The 25,821-nt window shown below is 36.1% G+C and overlaps 1 protein-coding gene across 1 annotated transcript in view; it reads left to right on the top strand.

The window, feature by feature from the left end:
* LOC109050046 (afadin-like) overlaps window positions 1–25,821 on the top strand; it is a 117,731-nt gene that overhangs the window by 42,882 nt on the left and 49,028 nt on the right. Inside the window, exons 2-13 of the mRNA XM_042778415.1 lie at window positions 12,232–12,427; window positions 12,559–12,560; window positions 13,828–13,938; window positions 15,611–15,771; window positions 16,011–16,171; window positions 17,355–17,512; window positions 18,625–18,718; window positions 19,014–19,151; window positions 20,929–20,970; window positions 22,029–22,123; window positions 22,237–22,487; window positions 23,457–23,460. Of these exons, the coding sequence (XP_042634349.1) occupies window positions 12,232–12,427; window positions 12,559–12,560; window positions 13,828–13,938; window positions 15,611–15,771; window positions 16,011–16,171; window positions 17,355–17,512; window positions 18,625–18,718; window positions 19,014–19,151; window positions 20,929–20,970; window positions 22,029–22,123; window positions 22,237–22,487; window positions 23,457–23,460 (1,413 nt within the window). The remainder of the gene's footprint in view (window positions 1–12,231; window positions 12,428–12,558; window positions 12,561–13,827; window positions 13,939–15,610; window positions 15,772–16,010; window positions 16,172–17,354; window positions 17,513–18,624; window positions 18,719–19,013; window positions 19,152–20,928; window positions 20,971–22,028; window positions 22,124–22,236; window positions 22,488–23,456; window positions 23,461–25,821) is intronic.

Here is a 25,821-nt window from a genome sequence, read left to right as displayed (position 1 = left end):
TAATTAGGTATATGTACATATCTACTTGCATGCACACAATATAGATTTAGATAGATGGATAGATAGATTTTTTTTTTACAGGTTTAAATTGCATGCTCCTACAATGTTAATTCTAAAATGTTTTCTGGAGTAATTCTGTTGGCTTTCTCTGTTGATATATAAGAGGTGTTTTTATCAGCAGCTCAGTGTTCTGTGAGCGGCCCGTCCGCTCTAGGGGGTTAACAGCATCTTCATCACAAGCTCCCGGCCAGATCTGCCAGCAGGGCAAACCATGAGGATGTTTAAATATGTTTCTATTCTGGGATGTAAGCAGTCTGTTTATAGCTGGACATGGTCTATTTGCAACAGAAGCTCAGCGTTTTACATTAAGCTGCTTGGACATATAAAGAATTGATGGAGCTCATAAAGTGTGAGGTTTAAAAAACTTAAGAAAGGTTTATGCATTTACTGTGTCTGTAATTGAAGCTCTAGAACATTGAACACTAGGTGATTTAAACAAGCATCTTGGCTGCTTTTAGCATCATGACTCATATACACTGCATCTAAAATAGCTTATTTTTCTTGAAAAATCTTACTTATGTGTCATGTTGGTGTGTATAGGGAAATTAGTATGTGTTTAATGAATATTCATGTATGGCAGTAAGAGGATCGTTATGGTCCTACAACTGCTGTGTGTGCAGTAGAGCTTTGTTGTCTCTGGCAGAAGCTGTAAATGCTTACGTAGTACCATGCTAACTTCAAATTTTTACAGATTGGGTTATAGTTGACTAATAACCAATATTATGGACATTATTAGAAATTAGTGCTGGGTATTGACACAAATTTTACAATTCGATTTGATTTCTATTCACAAGCTTGCGATTGGATTCAATTCAATATCAGTTATTTTGGATATATATCAGGTACAGTACAAAAAAATCTTTCAACTAATGCTGTAAATTATACATGAGTCAGCTGGTACTACATTATAATATTGTGGATTAAACTGATTTGTATACAAACACTTTTGTCACGTCAGCTATTAGAATAATAAAGTTATAGTACTAACTTTATAATTGCATAATTATTTATTTTCCAATTAGTTTTTTGAAATATAAACATTCAAATTGTGGCTGTCATAAAAACTTTATGAATTTATTAAAACATAAAGTAAATATTGAATTACAGTAAAAATTACAATGAATGATATATTGCTGCATATTTAGCAAATTCTCCTCTAGAGTTAATTTTTCTATCTGACTAACGAGTTTATGGTCACTGAATATGTTTTTTTCTGAGCTAAAAGTTATGTGACATTGTTTACAAGCTGTTATATTGGTGTCTTTCTGTGGTTGAAACACTGATTGAACGAATACATGAGACAGGATATGGATTTCAGTAAGTTGTACTTTTTCTTTAAACGTACCTTTGCATGTATGTTTATTTTGTGCTGTAACTAGTTTTAAAGTCGAGGAGACGATCAGTTCATGTCTCTTGAACTGAAGCGCTACAGCGATCTGTCACTCCACATTAAACAGCGTCAAATTAGCATTTACTGTTTGAATGTTGTAATAAAATGCAAAGAATTTGAAATCTGAGACATTGTTTGATATCAAAAGTAACAAAGCACAAAGCTTATTGTGAGTTATTGGATGGGAGGCACACTACAAAGTTCCATTCATTAAATGAAAACAGGCTTGTCTAATCGATTCTTGGGATTTAAGAATTTTTGGTATTTTGGGAAAAAAGGTATTTTTCATTTTGTAAAAACGAGAATCGATTAAAATCGAAAAATCAATATATTTTACGCAGGCCTTGTTATAAATCTATACGCAGACTGTTCTGACAGCTTCAATGTTTTAATCTTTTTTTTTTTTTTTTTTTTTTTTTTTTTTTTTTTAAGTTTAATATAGACTTTAAGACATGAAAATATTTGAATCTGTTATATAAAAGATGTAAACTCTTTGTAAATTGGAATTATAAAATAAATATATAGTTTGAATTTTCAGGTGATTCGGAAATGATGATGATTAAAAAATAAATAAATTAGAAAAAATATATTCCTGCACCAAATGCACACCAATGGACAACAGTCTTTCCAGCAGTTAATAGGCCTATTCCTTAAAGCAGGGCACGTGAGCAATAGGGAAAACTGCATACTGACGTACATTTTGAGGTAATAACGTCTCAGTCACACAGCCTGTTAGGAGCAATAAATACTATTAAAGTGTGAGAATTAACTTGCGCTAGTCTACGGATGTGCGTGTGACCGCTGCACATACTAGGCACTTCAGATCAAAGACTCAGTGGTCTAACAGCACTCGTGAGATGGCCAATCAAATCAAAGTAGGCGGGGTTTACTGTTGACAGAAGCAGAGTGCGAGGCGTCAGTTTGACGTAAAAGAGAGCGAGGTAAGATGAAGCTGCAAATCATTTAATATTAGTCCACTTTTAACAATACGTTTTACAACAGAAATGTTAAATGACCGACAGCTATATCCAGTGATGCAAACTACTCAAAAAATGTTTTTCTTAAATATGGCCATTTTGAGAGAGAGAGAGAGAGAGAGTGTAAATTGTCTGTGTCTTTGTCTCTCTCTACAAATAATGAAGCTGAGTTTAGTTACTTAAAAAAACAGCGTTTTTACCCCCCCCTTTGCTCAGAAATATAATGTAGCGATTCAGTATTGAATATGAAAAGTCACCTGGCAGGCTGACAACAAGTTTATGAATGTTACTTTTTGCATCTTAGATCTCTCTGTGCGAGTGGTGTGTGTGTGTGCACGCATCAATTAAAGCAGCGCATTAATATAGAACGGTGATTGAACTGAACGGTTTTAATTGCATTGGCCTTGTCTTACACACACACACACACACCCACACACACACACACACAGTGGTGTTCAGTACGGTCACACTGTATATCTGTAAGAAAAATTTTAAAAGTTTAAAAAACAATTTTTGAAAACTGCATGAAAATCAAACAGGCCTATTGTTTTTTATTGTATCATTTAAAAATGTGTATGTACTGTATAAATACAAAATGCATTAAAAAAGGATGGGGGGTGGGTTTGTTGGCACAGTAGTTAACCAGAAAAATTTAAAATGGCATGTCATGCCGAAAAGTTTGCCAACCCCTGTCTTAAAGTGATCACTTTATGCCTAATTTTACGTCGTCGTCATATTTTTTCATCAGTAATTTTAATTACTAGTCAATCATTATCTTTGAGTCTCTAGAAAGAAAATTCTTTCTTAAGGAAATATGAATATGGGTTTTAGTTAGAGCTGTGTGTTAAGAGGGAAGTTCACTCAGAGTTTAGTTGTAATCAGGACAGTCCCACAGGCTCAGGGCTTTGGAGAATGATAAGCAGTGTTGGTTAAAACATGAAAGTCACAGAAGTCTTTCCACTCGCCGTGACCCGACTTCACATACCAACCGGCCCAACCTCTAGTCTCTCCTCTCTGTTCACACTCACACTTTCTCTGTTCATTTTTAATACATGGTTGTTCTAAAAGCAGTATCTTTCTGTTTCCTCAGCTCTCTGTCACATTATTTATGGCTCCTCTTAGAACCAAGCAGTGCTGGTTTGGCCAACAGATGCTTTCATCGCCTCGCTGGCAGATGCGTTCACCTCGACCTCTGCATTTTGTGTTTTTAGATTTTGTATTTGCCTTTTATGAACTTTGGTTCATGCTCGATTATTAGTTTAGACATTTTTATCAGCTGACTCTTAACTGATATACTGTACACACACACACACACACACATATATATATAAAAAATGTATTTAGAGTTTATTTATTTTTAATTTTTATTTATTTTTATTTAAAAAAATCTTTATTTGGTTTATTTAATATGAAATATTATTTAATTTTGTTAAAAATATTTTATTTTTTATATTTTATTGTTATAATTGTTGTAGTAGTAGTAGTAGTAGTAGTATTAATGGAATTATTAATATTAATTGGACTGATGTGGATGTTGAAAGCTAATATCAGGGCTTTTTTTCAAATCAGTCTGTATATAAATTTTCTGCCAGGTTACAGGCTGAGCAGTTATTCTTTTTTTATTTTCCACAGTTCTTCTTCTTCTTTTTTCCTGCTGTACATTACTTTCAGTTTTGTAAATTGACAATAAAATTGTAGGTTTCGTGTGAAGATGAACTCTCTATCTCTATATCAGTGCTTCCCTAATAGTTTGTTGGCTCAGGTGCTGGTTTTTTTTTTTCATATCCTTGTAAGAAGTTGTAGTTTTTCTGGGGTATTTTTCTCCATTAATGTCAATTTTGATGCAAAATTTTTTTAGGGGTTGTTTCAGTTTTAAAAAGCACAGTGGCAATTAACCTTCTTTTAACCCTGTGATTATAGATCTATCGCTGTGATTATCTTCCTATAATGTCACGTTTTGCATTTCCACCTGCTTACCTCATCCATGGCTCATTGTTTATCTGACAACTCTGTCACAGACTCGTGAATAAACCCTGACCCGGATCTCTGGAGTAAACTGGTTACTACATCTACAACACTGAATGAAGCATTGCGTGTGTGAATCATTTAACACTATTACCAGAAACAGTGTTGTAATAGTTTCATAGATACAAATGACTAATTGAGAGATGAATGTGGGTGGAGATGTTTCTGTTAAATTAAACTGAGTTTTCTTTGTCACTATCACACATTTCTCTCTTTGTTTGCCTGGAATAATAAGTAATTAATTATACGGCAGCCATTTGTGAATGGAGAAGGACTTATTTTTTTAATAAAATATATTTTAAAAAATGTTTAACCAATAAATATATTTTAGCAAAAAATGTTTTCTTTTATTCTTCTACAACTCTTTATTGATACAGAAGCACATTCATCCTTGCTCTACTCTTCCTGTGACTTGTGTTACAGAGAAAGATTGCCAACAGTAAAAATTATGTGTATTGAAACCATCTTCACTTGAAATGTCATCTCTCAATATTTGAGATGAGATTGGGTGTGATGTGACATTGGGTAGCTCTCTTGCCCTCAGAGACACAACTACAGGAGTCAGAGGAAGAGGACAAACCTTCTCTCTCTCTCTCTCTCTCTCTCTCTCTGTCTCTCTCTGTGGTCCAGTTTTTCCTCTTCCTGTTCACTCACATTGGGTTGACATTCTTTAGATTATCACTCTCTCTATCTCTCTCTGTCATCCCAGTATGTGTGTTTATAAGGCTTTAGAATCTTGTTTACATAAGACAAGCATCAAAACACTATGTACAGTAATTAGATTTTTAACTTCTGCTTTGGTCTGTCCTCATCTGATTTAGGACCCCTAACATCAGACCAAAATCAGCTGCTTCCTTTTAAAGTCATTAATTTTTAGTCCAGATATTTTCGGTGTTGGAAAATAAGCTAAACAGTTGTCTAAGTTAATTGTGTGTTGGGAATTTGCCCTCGGTCTCGGCAAACGAAGTGTCCTGCTGACGTGGGGTTAATGCCGCCCCTCTAAACACACCACTGCATTAATCCAGGTCAGAGACCTGTTCAACACATTGATTTCCCCCAGGATCAGTCTCCGTCAGAGGTGAAAGGTGCTCACGCAGGAATGTGCTTTCGCTGCTTTAACTGCATTTTTAAACCAACTTAATATAACCCAGTGACCTCTCTAGGGCTTTAGGTTTTAATTATCTGAACATTTTAAGTGGTCATATTGTGTCCCAATTGTTGCATTTTATGTGCTCAAATGAGTCGGATACATTTTTTTTTATCCGATAAGAAAACATAGCCTATGCATAAACTATGGAAACACATTTACCAAATAAATTCCTCGATACACATTTAAATAAGTCATGTGATTTTGTACAATGGGGCGGCATAACTGGACTAAGCAGTGGACTGATCTCGTTACACAGCTTCTAAAAGAAATGTTGTTTTAGTCATTCTGAAATGCCTGAGCCAAAGTCTGATGTCAAAGTTTTTTGGTATAATAACCTCCCAGAACTGTCATACATGACTGCTCTCCCAAACAGGAGGCAACTTCCTCCTAAGTAAGATAAATCATGACCGCGTTTATTGTTTTGTCTTCGCGCTCTGATGCACAAGTAATTTATAAATACGAAAAAAGACCTCCTACTGCAGCAATATTTTATGCAATATACCAATTTTGCGCATAAGTTAAATTCAAAACTTTAATGGAAACATAGCTACTGTTTTTCATCAGAGCAGGGCGAGTTGCTAAGTATTATTGTTTTATTTTAAATGTATTTATTCAATATGTACATTTAAATTTTTATTATGGCCTGTATTAAACTTCTATTCTATTTGTGACCCTGGACCACAAAACCAGTCAGAAGGGTGAATTTTTCGGGATTGAGATTTATACATAATCTGAAAGCTGAATAAATAAGCTTTCCATTGATGTATGGTTTGTTAGGATAGGACAATATTTGCCGAGTTACAACTATTTGAAAATCTGGAATCTGAGGGTGCAAAAAAATCGAAATATTGAGAAAATTGCCTTTAAAGTTGTCCAAATTAAGTTCTTAGCAATACATATTATTCATCAAAACTTAAGTTTTAATATATGTACAGTAGGAAATTTACAAAATATCTTCATGGAACATGTTCTTTACTTAACATCCTAGGGATTTTTTGCATTGCTACAAATATACCCCAGTGACTTTTGTGGTCCAGGGTCACATTTGGTCTAAAAATAAGAGCACTAAAATGAATATTTTTTTTATCCATGTCATATCAATGCTGTGATGCTTAAGTGAGTTTAGACATTGCAGCATTATAATGCACAGTATAAAATAATTAATTATTTTGAAATGAATAGTTAATTAAAAAGTTAAATGATACGATGAGTCTCAACTGTTGGGCTGCTTTTCTAGAAGTGGTTAAAGAGATAATGAAAATTTGTTGAAGTTAATGTTACATGACTGCTAAAGTAGTCTAAAATCTGAAAATAGGTTGAATTAAGCATCCACGTTTAAATATATTGACAAAAAAGTGATATGGTCCTCATCCCTACTATTATTTCAAAAGAGCAAAACATAAAGTATTGTTTTTCCATGCTATGACTCAGGTGGAGAAGAAGTATAGTTAAACGGATTGCTACAGCAGGCAACCAAGGCTTTCTGGTGCTTTACAAGTGATTGGTTCTTGTTTCTTGTTATGGAGATTGATAGGTGTGAGACTGTTTGCACTTCGGTGAGCCTGACTGTCAAGAACAGAGCTGGGCTATTAGTATGCTAATTGCGCTCGGGCAGAGATGAATGCTGACCTCGTGGTCTAAAGGGTCATTCTTGTATATAGACCTTGCAGATGGATGGAGGCTGATGTTGTTGACTCAGTGCTATCTTAACTGTCTGAACTGTTGGTTTGCAACATGGAAATGTTTAGTCATACGCAGTGTGTGGCACGCAGATTAGCGTGTTTGCATTCTGCAGTATTGTTTTGTAATGATGACAGCCTTTTTTCTTTCTAGCCTGTTGGTGAAGGCAAGCATCACTATTGTTATTGCTTATACACAGAGAATTCAACAAGACATTTCAGGGCATATAGCATAGCACAAGCAATGCCAAAATCCTGTTTTTGATTGCCAGGAAAACTATAACAATATATAAACTATATCTTGAATGAAGCCGCTTTTCATTATAGCATATCAAATGTCAATGTAACAAGTTAGCAACCACGCAGAACATCATAGCAACCACACAGCAATGCATATCACACAAATTTTTTGCAAAAATTGTGTCCTGTTGTCAGTAAAAGCTGCTTTCGGGGAAGATAAGTGCTTTTAGAATGCCTTGTGTGGTGTAAATTGGGAGGTGGCTGCAGTCCCATGTGTTTTTAGTTATTCTGGGTGTGATCGTCAGGTCGGGTTGCCACAAGCTTGACTGAAATTCTACACTGGCATGTTTTATTATGCTTTTTCTCCACTTGAAAATAAACCTATGAGCTCATAAGCTTATCCTTGTCAAACTGTCTGATGATTTGCATTAAGGCTGTAATCTGTCGTCGCCCCCTGCTGGTAGGATTTCACCATTCTTTCGGCATTTTCGTGCAATTGTGAATAATATTGTGAATATATCTTTCAATGCATAGAGCATACTGTTTATCAAATGTACAGTTTCCACCTCTAGAAAACCGATTTCAGCTTAAGAGAATTCAGCCTAAACCTGGGTTTTTATAGTAAAAACTAAAACCATAAAAACATTTTTCATTAGTTGAAATAAAATACATTTTAAAAACTTTAAACTTTTTGTTTTAGCTAGTTGCTTGAGCAATATTTCTCATTTGAATTTAGTTCAATGTCATGCAACATCTAAAACGGAAATAAAAGTTAATAAAACCATAAAGACATCAGTTAATAAAAATTACAAAAACACTCATTAAACATAACAAAAATTTATATTTAATGAAAACATATGTTATTTCAGGTTAGTTAGTCAGCTTCATTTTCCAATGCAACATTTCTCATTTTCATTTAGTATAACTTGATGTACTAAAATAAGTAGAAGAGAAAAAAATGACTAAAATATGAACTAAAAATAAAATGAAAATGGAAAATAGAAAAATAAAAACCTTAAAATACTAATGAATCTATTAAAGTATCTGAGTGATACCTCAATAAAACTGGCCTAAACTGGAATGTCACCACCATCGAGGGACCCACCTCCCAGAATGGATCATCAATTTTTCGAATTCCGCCACTTATATTTCTCCAGTTGCTCTGCACATGTTTTTCCATATGCTGAAAACAGTAACAGTTAACATATTAATGGTCCTCAGCAGAGGAGCGTGATGATATCACCCTGGATGGAAAGTTTGACTCTGTTACGGAATTCCTGAAATTCAAATGAATAAGAGATAAAAGACTGCATCCCGCCCTAATACTGGTTTGTGAGCTCCACGTCCAGGGCTTTAGACTGTGCGTTCGTCCCTCTGTACACATGATGATAAAGCTGGGATTTCTCCAGCAAGGTTTAGAGTTCCAAGGTCAAAGGTGGGACGGCGGGGGGCAAACAGTCATCCGTAGCGCTCGTATGCATCTCCTTTTCATCAGCAAACCCTCTTACCGGGCTTCAAAGACATTCTTGTGTGAAGCCGAAGAGTGTGTCCTGTCTTCCTGTGTCTGTGCACACTAGATATATGAAGTCTAGTACAATCCAGCATGCTAAACTGATAAAATCTGATTAATGCTCCAAAAAATTGGTGAAATTTTTTATTGTGATTCACTGAGTGATTCATTTCATTTCATTTTACCTAGCAATGGCCCATAGCTGTGGCAAATTCACTATAATGGGAGTTGATCTTCTTTTTTATTAGGCCTTTTGTTACAGATAGACTGCCTGAAGTTGGTATACACACTAGATCTGACAGGAAACGGCCCTTTGTGTTTTGAGGAAACACACGGTGACTATCCTGACACTCATTGTTCTGGTTGCCATGGCATTTGTTCTCTTGATGTTTGAAGTCACACCTCTTGCACACGCACTCAAATTTCAGGAATTAGAAGCCCAAAATGTTTTTCCTTATCTGTAATTTGTATATTTATTATGCTCAGAAATGAGCCTTTGTTTCTCTCAACTACAGAGCAGTATATATATTTTTCTTGCTCGTGCAGCTGGCTTCAACACGATATTAAGGCACTTTTTCATTTTATTTTTATTTTATCCTTATGCGATTAGGTTGAACAATTGGAAAGATCTTGGAAAAATTAAGGAAATTCATTGGTCAAAATGTGGGACAGCCCCAAATCCTGCGTCATATTATAGAAATGAGATGAATCGTGACTGCTATTTTATGTCATTTTGTTCTCTCTTTTTATTCTGTTATAGGGACATTGGCTTGTATTGCATCATTGCAGTTTAATTATTATAATTAACCACATTTAAAAATTTGACTGCAGCTTGACTGTCTGTCATCTTACTGGCAAAATTCAGAACAGTATCACTTAGAAAAGTAACAGCAAACCTCATTCACCTTATTTGGGTTTTGTTTGTTAAAGCACTGCTGAATATAATATTGAAAGTGATCTGCGTTGTCTGTCTGTAGTTTGATATCAGTGTTTTTACAGGAGCCTCATCATGACCCTGAGGGTCCAGGTATCTCGTATATCTATGTAGGGCTGCAACTAACGATTATTTTGATAATCGATTAATCGGTCGATTATTTTTACGATTAATCGATGAATCGGTTTATGTACTTATATTTTAGTTTTGCCCATTTTTTCCCCAAGTAAATTATTAACAAAGGGTCTTTATCATTCAACATAGACTTTTTAGAGATTTTAAACCATTTTGCATTGTCATATCCTCATCAAAAACATACCTGGAGTTGTGTTTTATTATGTGTTAGTTATCCTTTGTCGAACTCTTCTGCAATCAAAACACTGACCCATACATACTCTAGCAAATTTCACAAGGAGATTTCAAATAATGTTTTCACCATGGCAGTCCTTAGGGGTCCTAAAGTAGTTTAACATCCCGAACAAAGCTTAATAAGGAATCTTTCAGAACATATTTTCACGAAGAATAAGAAATAAAACAATAAAATTGCAGTAAAATTGCATTTTATTATTTTTTTTCCTGTAAACACACAGCTTATACCTGGGAAACAGCTTTATAGCTTATGCTGTGAAACTGTAAACAATCCTTCGAATAAAGTGCCAATGGCATGAAACCTGAATGGAACTCACATTTTAAAATAAAATTTAAAGTAAAATCCATCAGAAGGTTGTCCAGAAAAAAAATTGGACACACACACATGAAACCTGCTGTGTGAAAAAGGGCAGTGAATACTTAGAAAAAAAGTGCATTTCAAATACATTTAAACATTAACCTCTCTCAGTCAGTCATAATTAGGCTGCATGACTGAATAACGAACTGGTAAACGACAAAGCTTTAAATGTTAATTGTTAAAAAGCAATGTTATCAGCTTTTACGACTAAAACATTTGCAAACAACATTGTACTGCAGAATCTGCACAAATAAAAGTCTGCATACTGTGATTTTCATCGGATTTAAATATGTAGTGGTCCTTATAACAGTGCAAAATTCAAAAATGTAATAAAGCGATAAAATGTTAACAAAACCGCTTATGCCTGAACTGACAGGAATTCGACTACCTGTGGGAAATGAGGCAGAACACTATTCACTCATTATTTGAGAAAAACTTTGCATTGCAGTGCAAAAAGGTCAACATGTCCAAATGTTCAGGGCTTAGGCTTGCTCTCTTTTTAGAGGATATGTTTCCTGCCGCCGGAAAACAGCCGCCGCAGTTTACAGGTTACTCTTCTTTTTTGAAGGCTCAAAGTAAAGTGCTCCCACATTTTGGATGACTTCGTCCGATTAGTTTTATCTTCCGCTTTTTTCTTTTTCTTTCTCGAGCTTACTCCACTGCCGCCTGCCTCACCCATCACGCTGAATGCTGCAGAGTGCAGAGACGCTGTGCGGGAAGCACGTGACATAAAACGAGGCCAGCTATTGGCTATTCGCTACTTCTCCTGCTGTACTGGCTGAGTAAAACCTCCGGTGGCTCATTACTGCCACACTTTGCTCACCGCAGATTTAAAATATGCACGAAATGAGCCGCTTACGGCAAATAAAAATTATTTAGCAACGAATCGATTACTAAATTAGTTGACAACTATTTTAATAATCGATTTTAATCTAATAAAAAAATAATTTTTCAAAGCTCTATATCTATGCATGTAAGACCGTGTGGCACACAAGCGGGCGTGTGGCCGGGTGTGTCCGGAAACAGCAGCATATAGTGTGAAAGAGTTGTGTATCTGTGGTGTGCTATTACAGCTCATCAAAATGAGTATAAAATCACTTTGATGCTCATATTGCTGTGGTATAATCAGACAATGTAAGTGAATGCGGATACACCTGCTCCTTTATTATACAGACACAAAGGTTTCTTCAAGCATGTCTTCGCAGTTGTCCAAAGGCTGCTGTCCTCTCGTCCCAAATACATCCTGCTCAGCCAGCTCAAATATCAGCCTCCGCTGCTGGTTACGAGTTTAATGTTGCCACACAGAGCTGCTCGTTTTTTCACACAACAGAGATGGTACAGATGTAGCCTCCTGCTAGATTTAATCGTAAACTGCTGATGGGGAAGAGATGAACTTTCGCAGTAGGTTGAATGTGAATCTGAATGATTAAGATGCTCTTTAAAAGTGCATATACTAGTAGGGGAATGTGGAATGAAATAAGAAAATAACGTGGACCGAAATGGCATGCACTGATTGTTATATTCTTTTTCTTCTTTCAGGACTTAGAGTTCCATGGCGTGATGCGCTTTTACTTCCAGGATCGAGTGGCGGGGAACTTCGCCACAAAGTGTATCCGAGTGTCCAGCACCGCGACCACGCAGGATGTGATCGAGACACTGGCGGAAAAGTTCAGACCGGATATGAGGATGCTGTCTTCTCCCAAATACTCCCTCTATGAGGTCCATGTCAGTGGCGGTGAGTCATAGGAACACAAAAAAATCATAAAATGCTACTATTTTTACTACTAATAAATAAATTTGAGTTTGTTACAAAACATACACCATTCAAAAATTTGGGGTTGGTAAAAATATTTGTGTTTTTGAAAGAAGTCTGATGTTCACCAAGGATACATGTTTTGATTAAAAAATAGAGTAAAAGCTGTAATATTGTGAAATACTATTGCAATTTAAAATAACTGTTTTCTATTTCAATACATTTTAAAATGTAATTTACTCCTGTAATGCAAAGCTGAATTTTCAGCATCATTGTTCATCTTCAGTGTCACATGATCCTTTAGAAATCATATTAATTTTGCTGCTCTTATTATTATCAGTCTTGAAAAATTTATATTTTTTTGTGGAGACTGATAATTTTTTTAAAAAGAACAGCGTTTATTTTAAGTATAACCTTTTTGTAACATTTTTATGTCCTTACTGTCACTTTTGATCTATTTAATGCTCCCTTGCTGAAAAAAATTATATATATATATTTTTTTTGTTGAATGTTAGTGTACAATATGCAACTGCATACATGCTGACACTTAGCACCACAACTCAGTTTCACATTGTTGCATTTGGGAAAAGTCAAAATGCAGTTTAGAATGCAACATCGCATGTAGCTGCATACTTCCAGAGTTTGTTTCTAGCCCTAATATTTTAGTTGAAACCTTCTTCAGAACACAATTAAGATCTTTTTGATGGAATCCATGAGCTTTCTGACCCTGCATCGACAGCAACGCAACTGAAACGTTTTATAGCCCAGAAAGGTAGTAAGGACATTGATAAAATAGTCCATGCGACATCCGTGGTTCAACTGTAATGTTATGAAGCTATGAGAATAATTTTTGTGCACAAGAAAAAAAAAAAAAGACTTCATTCAACAGTTTCTCCTCTTCCGTGTTGCGTTCAGTACCACGACATGTGCGTGTGCATTCCTCTTCTTGTAAACAAGGCACAGTGCAAAAATTATTCTCTTAGCTTCGTAATGTTACGGTTGAACCACTGATGACACATGGACTATTTTATCGATGTCCTTACTACCTTTCTGGGGTATAAAACATTTCAGTTGCACTGCTGTCTATGTAGGGTCAGAAAGCTCTCGGATTTCATCAAAAAGATCTTAACTTGTGTTCTGAAGATAAACATAGATCTTACGGGTTTGGAACGACATGAGGGTGAGTAATTAATGACAGAATTTTTTGGTGAACTATCCTTTAAATGCAATAATTTAGAAAAGAATGGGTTTTTGAAGCTTCTAGTGCTTTTGTTTCATTAATGAGACCCATAAGGACTGTAGTCTTATTTTCATGTCTTGTACTTTGATTAAAGTCCATAGAGAGGTGAATTTCTGACTGGCATAATCTTTCTCTGTGACAGGAGAGGAAACTGGACTTGGATGAGAAACCACTGGTCGTACAGCTGAACTGGAACAAAGATGACAGAGAAGGCCGCTTCGTTCTCAAGAATGAGAACGACATCATGCCCAAGGTGAGAAAAGGTGGCCAAGACCAAGACCAGACCAAAAGTTAGAAAACAAACCCAACTTGTTTCACAGAGCCTGATTCTGTGGTTTATTCGGCTTGAATGCAGGAGCTCTATTTTTACGATGATTCACCGCGGATGTCTGTGTTTGTTCCCATTGAGTTTTCTGCTCTTGGTTATGATGGAACAGCTTTTTTAGTCCCCTGCTGTTCAGACAGCCCCTTAAACCATCTCCTCCCATTGCACGTCACTTAAAAACCCTCTCAGGACATACAAACGCACAGGCATCAGCAGACACTTCATTTCCTCACTTAAGTGAAGCAGATCAATTTTTTATATTTTTTCGTTTAACTCCGTCTGTCTCTCTCTCTTTCTCCACTTCAGTGGCTCTTAGTGTTGTGTGCAGCAAGGCTCCCCAAAGAGACATAAAATCAGAGCTAGGAGTGTCTGAGTCTGCAGGAATGTGTGTTTGGGTGTGTGGGCGGTAGATCCAGACAATTTTCTGCATTTTAGGCTGTTTTCACACTTGGTTGCATTGTTCGGCCCGTACCTAAGTTTGATTCCTCCCTCTGAAATGCAATATGTTTCAGTCAAGAGTGTAAGTACTAATGGCAGCTGTTTAACACTAAAACTTGGTATCATCTCAGGATAAAACACCAGCGTCACTGTTTTATTCATGTTTTTGTCACCTTAGATTTGCCACCAAACTTTGTCTGCTGCAGATAGTGTACATTGCAAGAGATGTAAAGAATGAAAGCTGAAATGTATTTAAATATAAGTAACTTGTGAGAATGCATTTTGAACGCATTTCTCCTTCTTTTCAATGTAAAGCATGCAACCATTTGTAACTTGAATGTGTAAGACGCCTGGCTTCATTCACTTCCAGTAATTTGAGCTGTACAAAAATGGTCCATTATACTGCATATTATTCGAAACTGGTGTGTAACACGAATACTTTTACGGTTTACTGCACTGTTATTCTTCTAGTCATTTAACTGATGAATCAGAAGTCTCACACATTCACAGAAAATAGCTTTCTTCTACGTTGCAAAAAAAAAAGTGTAAACGTGTGATCATGAGCATGCAAAATAGTGATTCATGTCCGTAATTTAGGACGGATTGCTTTTATATCAACTTTGAACTGAAAACTTTCTAAAAATCTGCTGTTTAGTCGCTCTCCGCTTAACCATTTGATGATATGGAGTTGAAGTGATGTTGTGACATCTGTCTGGCGCTCTCTTGTAGAGTAACTTGTTCAGCATGCTTGAATTTGAACTCTGCAATCCTTGCTTTGGCTCTTACCATTCACTCATAATGCAATATTTTGAAATCTCCCTGTAAATTTTTTGAGTGTTTTCTATGATGTATTGCAAAATCACAACAGTATCAAGACCTGAAATCAATAGAAACACATTGTTCCACTTAATTTAACATGAACCTTTCACCCCTGGAATGTATAATAGTTAATAATGCAATGAATTTTTCAAAAATAATTTAAATAAATATTAATTAAAAAGTTAGGAAGCCTAAAAATATTGTTAAATAGACATATAAAGAGATGTTAAGAATTTTCAGAATTAATTCAAATTTTCTGAATCACAACCTACTCTACCTGATGTCCCACTGCAGTTTTTCTCAACATCTTTCTATTTATTTTTCCTCTTGATCTCTCCACCAGAAAACACTGACAAATGGCCCTGAGAAAGAGAAGGAGGGGGTGATCCAGAACTTCAAAAGAACATTGTCAAAGAAGGAGAAGAAGAAAGAGAAGAAGATGGAGAAGCAGGCCTTTTCCAGAATTCCAGATGGAGACGATAACATACTGAACCGCGAGGATGGGTGAGGAGTATCATCTGATTCACCTTGTATCATAGACATGCACATAAAGGCAATAGTCGATTAAAAGGGTTTTTACTAAGAAACCATATAAGAGCATCTTTAAAACCATTCAGCTGTTTGATTTCTCTTGTCCTAATCATTTGTGAAAGGACATTTTGGGTTTCTCTTTCTGTGCTACAGTAGGTAGGCTTAATTAACTGACTTTTTCTATCACTCCTGTTTTCCCTCTTCCCTGATAGAGAGAACTCTAGGTTGGCTGCTGAGGTATATAAAGACATGCCAGAGACCAGTTTCACACGGACCATTTCAAACCCTGAGGTGGTGATGAAGAGGAGACGGCAGCAGAAGCTCGAGAAGAGGATGCAAGAATTTCGCAGTGGAGACGGTCGACCGGACTCAGGTTTGTAAACCACTACTACTTCAACATAATCTACACTGACATACAACTCCCCCTATTTACATATCAACTAAGTAATTATTCAGCAGGAGGCCTTGTTGTCCATTTCACATGGAAAGAGCCTAGCCAATCATGACAGAGCGCTTTTGCATATTAAAGTTTCCCAACCACATATGGAAACTAAGCTACAAAAGTACTTCATTCATACAGACATGAGCATATTAACATTTAGTGTTGGTGCATTATAAGAATTGAATTTATGGTCACTGTTGTTTTTTGGAAGATTAATAGACTCATTTTATTGCTCTATATTTGTATCTAGACACTGTTTGGTCCAAAAAATGGCTTTGCGTTTGTTTTTCATGTAAAATAGGCTATGATGTCAGCAGTTTGTCTGCATGGGACAGTGTAATTATATAATGAGAGCACTAAACCAGATCCCTGGCATCTCCATTGCACTTGTTGTGACCTCTTGCCAATGAACCACCTACTTACAAGTGGGAAACCGTTCCAGACCACAACATAAAACTTTATTTTGTAGCTCTGTTCACACTGACACACACAGATATTTAGATTTCCCAGGCTTATGTAATCAGGATAATAACGTATGTCTGCTGCTGAGGGTTTAGACCAGTTAATGTGACACGCATATAAAGGCTCCCAGTTACTCATCACTTTCACCCCGTCCAACAAGAGTTGAGCAGTGTGTGAACTGGTTAAAGACGCTTAGTCGTGCACACGGCTGGGCTTAGATCCCAGTGTTGGGAATGTTGGAGTTCTCACTCTGTGTGTGCTTCCATACTAATAAAATCCTTCAACCTACATTGGAAACAACCGAAATCCAGAACATAGGATAGTGTTTTAAGAGCTATGTTTTCTGTGCTAATGCTGTTACCCTAAACCATTATTCATTGACTAGGCCATCAGTAGGTTTTGAAGCTGATGCAAGGGTTTTAAAAAAGCCAAGTATTGGCCAATTAAATGGCCTTGCGATTATATCGGCCTGCCGTTAGACTTTGGATCTGACACAAGGTAGACAGCCAGGGAGTCAATGGGCATGATTATCAGGCAATTCTGATCATCTCAAAAAGCCAGGTATCCTCTGATTAATTGGCAGATATATCAGTCTGCCACTAAGGTACACTATTAGTTCTTCATTATCTTTGACACAATCTCTCTCTTTTAGGAGGGACTCTGAGGATCTACGCCGATAGTCTGAAGCCAAACATTCCCTACAAGACCATCCTGCTCTCAACTACTGATATGGCTGACTTTGCTGTGGCCGAGGCTCTGGAGAAATACGGTCTGGAGAAGGAAAATCCCAGAGATTACTGCATCGCCCAGGTGAGGTTTAATGCAGTGTTAGCTTTCTAATGCTTTCAGAGAGTTGTACTTCCCTAAAATTTAAAGGTGCAACTCTGTCAGACAGTGTTTTTAAAAACTGCAGAATGGATTTTAACATGGCAGAATGAAGAAATGGACAATATTTTGATACTGTGTCTTGGATTTTTAATTGTACATGCTCATTTCCCCTATTTTTACATTAGATTACATCATCTAATGGTGACTAAAATTTAATCTTTAAAAGAACATTCATAAAAAAACATGTGTAATAAGTGTAATCTTTAACAAATCTCAAAATGTATATTATTTTTTTTTACTGTACTGTTATAATGAGGCTTAAATTCACTTTAAAATTTCTAATTTAAAATAATCACATGAATAATTGATCTTCCAATTCTGTGGAAATCTGTGAAAGTTTCTTCATAATTCTGTGCCTTCAAATGCCATGTGGGTCTGCTGTAAAGTTATTAAGCTGATTGAACGTCCCTGCCGTGTCCTGCTCTCTTTGTGGACCCCTCCTCCTCCTGTGATCAAATCCAGCATATTTCATCAGGCCTCTGCACGATTTGTCTTCCAGATTAAAGCCAGGAGCTGACTTCTGCTTCAACTCTGCTGAGAGTAATTGAATTGTGTTGTAAGGCGTCACGCCTGCACATGTTTAGCACTGCACAGAAGTGAAAGATGGAGATATACGTGGGGATGAGGAGGAAGTGTAGAGGAGGAGAGCAGGAAGTGTTTGAAGTGGCAAATCTAATCTCTGCTGTCAGCAAATGAGAAACATTGCTGATACAAAAGAGTCAACCTTGGCCTGTCTACGCTGTTGATCACCAGCTCTTCTCAGCCAATCACACTGAGAGGTTTTTTGTGGCATCGTAATATCCTCTCCCATCACTCTGGCCAATTTAATTACATACACAGCTTCTCCATAAAGCTGCTGTTAAATTGTGGCAGGGAGCGTGTATCTGTCACTAAAACAGGTGTCTAATGCCTGCCTGGAGTGCGCACTGTGAAATATTAGCATGCTTCACCAAAGAAGTCAAACTTTATTAGTTCTTTGAGCAACAAATGTTTTTTTTAGGCTCTGAAAGTTTGTGCTTGTTTGCTTTGTGCAGGTGATTCATGCAAATGATAAACCAGTGAAGGAGGCTATACTAGACGACACAGATTGCCCTCTGCAGATCCTCAGAGACTGGACAAGCGATACAGGTCAGCCTCATTTGCTGTTCTTAAAATTATTTTTGGACAAATTTTGGAGCTTTTTGGAACATCTTCACTCTTTTTAAAAGTTTCGTTTTTTTTTTTTTATGTTTTTAAAAGTTTCTCTGCACTTAAAGGCTGCATTTATTTGATTAAAAATACATTGAAAACCCATCCAATACTAGTTTCTTTTACATGCTACATGCTTAAAACATTTAAATGAGTTTAATACAAAAGCCTCTCATTTACACCATCTTATACTGCCCCCTGTTGACTTTAATGTGATATTATGTAAATTTTACAGAGGCCTTAGTATTCCAGCTGAAAAAGCGTCCTCCAGACTATGCTCCAAGGAAAGGACGTAAGCCCGACAACAGGATGGGGCCGCCTCACGGATCCATTCCTCCCGAGAAACTGCCCTACCTGGTTGAACTGAGCCCAGGTGACACACACAAACATACACTCTGACAGCAAATCCTCTTACCAGGAAATGCAGAGCAGAAACAGAGGCCTTCATGAGTCATTGAATGCTAGCAGAGCTGTTCCTGCATCAGTCATGTTGATCTAAGCCTGCTCTAGTGTTTTAACTGCACTTATGTGACAGCTGTGAAGAGCGGCCCACTGACGTTCATGCATGAGTAGAGCTATGGCCAACAAATGAGTTCAGTGTCTGGACCTCTGTAGAGTCAGCTAGTGAAAACCCTTAAAACTTAGTTTCAGTCAAGTTGTTTTTTTAGAGTTGAAAATTCACATCATCTAGTTCTGACCCTAACTAACGCTGTCTCTCAGTCTAACTACTGCTTGCATACTGTTCCTCCCCCTACTAAGGCCCACAACTAACCCTGTCACTGCGTTTATAACCAACGCTTTTTAACTGAGAGCTAGGAGCAGAAACTCTCCTGTAACACATTGTGAAGACTAAGCCTTAAGGCTGTCTACAATGAAAGCATTAACGCTTAACGTCACTTCTGAAGTTCACTAACCAATCAATAATGACTATAGCAAAAGTTATTTGGGTGACTTTGTGCTGTTTTACTGACAACAAAAAAACTATTAATATAAAAACTGTACTTTGCATAAGGTATTTTATAATATAGAAACATGGATTAAGTTGTTTTTACAAACTTTATCTGTATTATATAGTTGTTATATTAAATTACTGTATATTATGTTTTGTTCAATGATATAAGCAATTTATTTTGTTTAAATATTATATCACCGTATTTTTCATTATTTGATATTATTAATTTTGGCTATTTTTTATTTATTTATATACTATGTACTATGTATTTATATACTATTTTATGAATTATACAATATATTACTATGATATATTACATAATATTATAGTATATTATTAAATTATAATATAATTTTGTTTGATATAAACAATTTTCTTTGTTTATATTATAAATATGTAATGTATTTTTAAATAAACATGTTTTATATATTATATTACAGTAAAATACATTTATATAATGTACAGTAATATACTATATATATTATTATATATTTATTTTTATTATTTAATATTGCATTGTTTATATATATATATATATATATATATATATATATATATATATATATATATATATATATAGAAAAATGTACTAATATTTATTATTATATTATGTTATTTATTTACTACAATATTGTTAAGTTTGTATTATATTTTTAATAATAATTTTTTTTAAAGAATTACGTCAAGAGTTATACAACAAATATACAAGTCATACCAAATCAAATTATTGCCAGGCAGTTCACTCATGTAAATAATATTATTTTAGACGGACTCAAAATATGGCCAGAGTAGCTGTCAGTCCGCAAAAAAAGGAACCGCACATTGCTTTTGGTGTTGACAGTTTTGTTTATTATAATGGGATAATTATGGTTTTGTCATGTTGCAACGTGCTGTTGTCCAGTGTACTAGATATGGTGTAGGAATGGTCATGAGGATTTTCTGGGCCTTGAAAATTGAGATTTGATTGACACATTCACTCATCTCTGGAGTGTGTGTCAGCTGACAGACTGACCACTTGCTTATGGCGCTTTTTTCTCTTTCTTGCTGCGTTTGGTACTCTTTGGCTTTTCCTCTCTTTGTATCTCTCTCTCGCTCTTGCTCTTGCTCTCTCTTTCTCTCTGGCGTGTTGTTGGCGTGTGTCGGTGTGTGTCCCGCCGTTCTGTCTGCTCCTGGCTCCTGTGCATGCGTCCCGTCCTAGGGCGAGGGAGTCACTATGCCTACTACTACCGCCATCATGAAGGTAACACAAACCTGCCTCCAACTCCCACCTTCCCCCAGATCTACCTCTCTCTCTCACACACTCTGAAAGAGAAAATATAAAACCCTTCTGCACAATGAAAACTGACCTACTTGGATTTTTTTTGTGCCCTACAAGTAATGTGTGCAGTTATGTGGTCAAATTTTTGGCACTAGAGTGGATGGATGTGGTATTTTCTGGTAAAGCATTTAGTTTTATAGCACATTGTTCCTTGTATTGGTACAAAGTTCCCAGCGTTGCCCACTCAGACTCTTATGTAATTGCTAAATGTCTTAGGCTATTATTTACAATGTATTCATGGAAAGAGATCCTTGTCTAAAAGTCAACATGACATTAAAATTGACTGTTTACTTTTTCTAATGCATGTTCCTGGTCTTACTCTGCATGATTCATCAGTGCATGCTATTCAAAAGAAAAAAGTATTTGTATTTTTAATTTAACAAATTAAAATGGCTGTGTCAAGCTATTGTCAATTGAACAAAATACATTTACCAAAATATATACAAAAGTGGCTCTTTTGACATACACTCACGTTTTAAGCCTTATTTCCTTCTTTTACTTTTTGTGCTTTGCATTTTGCTTACAACTCCTAATTGCCAATAATCTCACTAATCTAAGAATTAAAATACAAAAACCTTTCCATCCCATCATCATTTATAACCCAGGATTTCCTGTAAAAGTTCATTGTTTCTCAGCAAAGTTCCAAGAATTCTGATGAAGTTCCAATTTCCGATAGTAGAAAAGTCTTTGTTTTTGCACAGTATTCAAGGAACGTACTTGACGATTATTAGTAAGGATATGTCATGAGGGTTGACTGATCATTTAATGACTAACTAGTTGATTAGTGAGGTCAGTATTTATATACAGCTCCATTCAAATATTTAGGGTCAGTAAGATTTTTTTTAATGTTTTTGAAAGAAGTCTCATGGCCTAAAGCACAGAAGTGACACTAAAGGGTTGTGCAAGTATGCACATACGTGTGAGTAAAATACAGAAAAACTCAAATGTGTGTGTCTCACTGCTCTGTGGCTGCTCTGCAGATGGGTCAGACTCCAGGGATAAACCCAAACTTTACCGACTACAGCATAGCGTCACTGAGGTTGGATCTGACCGGAGTGAAGATGGAAATATTCAGGTAAGGAAAATGCTTAAATGACAATTTCTGCACAGCAGTGTAGAACAATGAAAGGTGAAAAACACATTTAAAAATGCATCCAACACATGCCTGATTTTTTTTCTACACCCCAGCTGTTTGGACCTGGGATTCTGCCTCATCACTGTGACCTGATGCATGAGGACGGGCTGGTGACTGTGACCCCTGTCAGTTTGGATGCTGAGACATTCGTGGATGGACAGCGGATCTCTGACACTACGCTTCTGCGCAGCGGGGTGACCGTCCAGTTCGGAGCCACTCACGTCTTCAAATTCGTAGACCCCAGCTATGACCACAGCATGTCCAGAGACCCAGGGCCCATGATGAAGGGCAGACACAAATCAGGGTGAGACATTTTTTCTTTAAGAGCAGCCACATAGAGCTGAAAAGCAAATATAACCTGATAAGAATCACATTGAGTGTGTCCAGAAAGATTTTTATTAATACAATTGTCAGTAGCCTACTAGTGATCCTTTATTGACCAGCTGTGGCAGTGCAGCACAATGAACCATCTGTTGTACTGTGTAACATTAGACACAGTGATGGGGAAGCTTTGAAACTATAGCTTGCCAAGCTAAGTCATTAGCTGTTCTTAAAGCTACTAACAAAAATTAGCTAACTACATTTGAAGATATTTAATATCTTTTTTGATTATCTTAGCTAGGATGACAGCATGAAAATGAACAGCTAAATTGATTCTAAATGCAACTAGAAAAACACTTCAGTTTTTATTTCTGAGTCGAAAACGTGTCAAACAGCAGCATTTAACTACAAAAATAATGTATAAAACACCTCAGAATTCTGCAGGTTAACAGGTGAATCATTCTTTTGAATATTTTCATTCACATCAACAATGATCTGATACACTTAATCTGACTTCTTGATCCTACATGAAGACAGTTTAGAGCCTGTTTATTGCATCATACTTTTTTTCAGGATTCTTTAATGAATAGAAAGTTCAAAAGAACTGCATTTATTTGAAATGGAAATATTTACTGTCACTTTTGAACAATGTAACGTGTCCTTGCAACACTTTAGTTAGTTAGGGACCAATTCTCACTATTAACTAGTTGCTTATTAGCATGCATATTACTAGCATATTGGCTGTACATATAAAGCACACTAAAGGGGTACTCCACCCCAAAATGAAAATTTTGTCATTAATCACTTACCCCCATGTCGTTCCAAACCCGTAAAAGCTTTGTTCGTCTTCGGAACATAATTTAAGATATTTTGGTGAAAACAGGGAGTCTTGAGACTGTCCCATAGACTGCCAAATAAATAACAGTGTCAAGGTCCAGAAAAGTATGAAAAGCATCGTCAGTATATAACCGTCCATTTAACGTTATGAAGTGACGACAATACTTTTTGTATGCAAATAAAACAAAAATAACTACTTTATTCAACAATTCGTCTCCTCTGTGTCTCTCCACATCACCATAGCACCATTTTGGAGAACATCCACTAAACGCAAACTGCATACGCTCTTCTGTGTCAGCCGTGCCACAAGGATACATTTTCTATTTGTATTTACACTTTAATTTGAACTAAAACAGTGCGGCTAACACAGAAGAGTATATGCAGTTTGCGTTCAGCGGATGTTCTCCAAAATGACGCTACGGTAATCCGGAGAGAGATAGAGGAGATGAATTGTTGAATAATGTCGTTATTTTTGTTTTCTTCGCGTACAAAAAATATTCTCGTCGCTTCATAACGTTACGGTTGAACCACTGATGGCAGACGGACTATTCTGACGATGCTTTTCATACTTTTCTGGACCTTGACAGTGTATTTTACTTGGCAGTCTATGGGACAGTCACAGACCTCACGGTTTTCATCCAAAATATCTTAAATTGTGTTCCGAAGATGTACAAAGCTTTTACCTTAAAGTATGCCTTTAATCTAAAGTGTGACCTAAAAGTTTTAATTAAAAGTAAAAAAAAAAAAAAAAAAAAAAAAAAGTAAAGTTTTAAAAGTAAAAAAAAAAAAAAAAAAACTAACTTACCCCAAACTTTTGAACTGCACTGTAAAAACATTAACAATTGTTTTAACTTTTTAGAGTTTTTAGAGCTCTAGTGACTTGCCGGTTCTTTACAGACAATTTACAAGCATCAAAATGTGATGAAATGTGGGTGAAGATAGAAATCCAAAAGGTACAGTAACAAAAACAGACAATTTAATTCTAAGAGTTGGAGTGAAGCTGGAAAGTGGTCATGAAAAGCTAAATAATGCCTCTTTTTCATGTAAGAAAGTTTGAATAACAGTTCATGTCAAAATGCTTCAAAAGTGGAAAAATATAGCACAGTTGCTCATGAGATGTTCTGTACTTGTGGAGCCATTAGATGGCAGTGTATCTGTAACTCTCAGTGGGAATTGTGTTATGGGATGCTCTGCTTCCATGGCAACAGGAGTTTCATAGGTTTTGCAAGTGGATTTTCTCAGCAGTGAACCGTCCTGTCAGATTTCTAGTGTTAAATGCAGCCTTTACTGTGAGAACTGTTGGAAAAGAGGCTGGAAGAGTGACAGGGAGAGGGTGAGTGGAAGGTTATGTCGGCCACAGGAGCAGAGAGACTCTATAATCTGATCAGCGTGGGTTGGAGAGGGGTGTGCCCCTGTGTCATTTCAGAGAGAAACGCTGTGTTTGAGACAGGGCGGAGTGTAGTGACGCTCTCACCAACACACACTCTTCGCCGTACTCCACTGTTAAAAATATCAGACAGGAGCAAGAGGAGTGTAGAGCTGTCCTGGTGAGTTAATCCACATTTTACCATGACATATTTGACCATGACGATTTGTTGGCTTTGTTTGTTACCAATAAACTTTGATTTAGCTTGCTAAATTTTGATATTTTTAACAGTATTATGTTTATTTAATCATAAAATGCTAATGAAAACATTTGTTCTTTTAACTCTTAAATATATGGAGCTGTTCTGAAACTTCCTTTATTTTTGATTCATTCTGTATTTGTGGTTAGTTGACTTGGACTTTTCATAATTGTATCTAAAAATTTTATTCATTTTATGATATTTCATATATTATGTTACATATGTTTTGAGGAATCTGTGGTACATTTTTTTCAGGATTCTTTGATGAATAGAAAGCATATATTTGAAATGGTAATTTTTTGTTAATCAATTAAGTACTTAATTAAGTACATCCTTGCTAAATAAAAGTATTAATTTTATTATTTTTTTTATAATATCATATTATATGGATTCGTAACAATTTATCATGTTGGTGGGGAAAACATTAGCATAGCCTCAGGATATGAAAAAAAAAGAGGCGCTACATTGCGTTTATTTCAAGGCGTTGAACAGTCAAAATTAACTGCATAACACTAATTTTTCTCAGCCCTCTTCATTAGTAATAGTTTATTCTTAGATTATGACTCTCTGTTAGATCATGTGAGCTTTCTCCCATGTAGCTTCATTAAAAAGCTCTTCCAGAGTTTTCTTGTGTTGGCTTTCTGAGTTTTTTTTAATGCAACTTTACAAAGTAATGTTGTCTTTGAGATGTTTGTGTGAGCTTTTATCCCATTCACATCCTATTGGCATGTATGTGAATGTGCAGTAATTAAATCTGCGTTCATTTCAGACCATTTGCCCATAATGTCTAGCTTCAATTAGGTTCCTTTCCTGCATTAATTTGATGTGAAAAACATGTTGTCTCTTAGGCAAATG

The sequence above is a fragment of the Cyprinus carpio genome, chromosome A20, assembly GCF_018340385.1.
Source record: "Cyprinus carpio isolate SPL01 chromosome A20, ASM1834038v1, whole genome shotgun sequence".
NCBI classification, from domain to species: domain Eukaryota; kingdom Metazoa; phylum Chordata; class Actinopteri; order Cypriniformes; family Cyprinidae; genus Cyprinus; species Cyprinus carpio.
The sequence above is the reverse complement of the archived record's forward strand: the minus strand, read 5'-3'. Positions and strand labels throughout refer to the sequence as shown.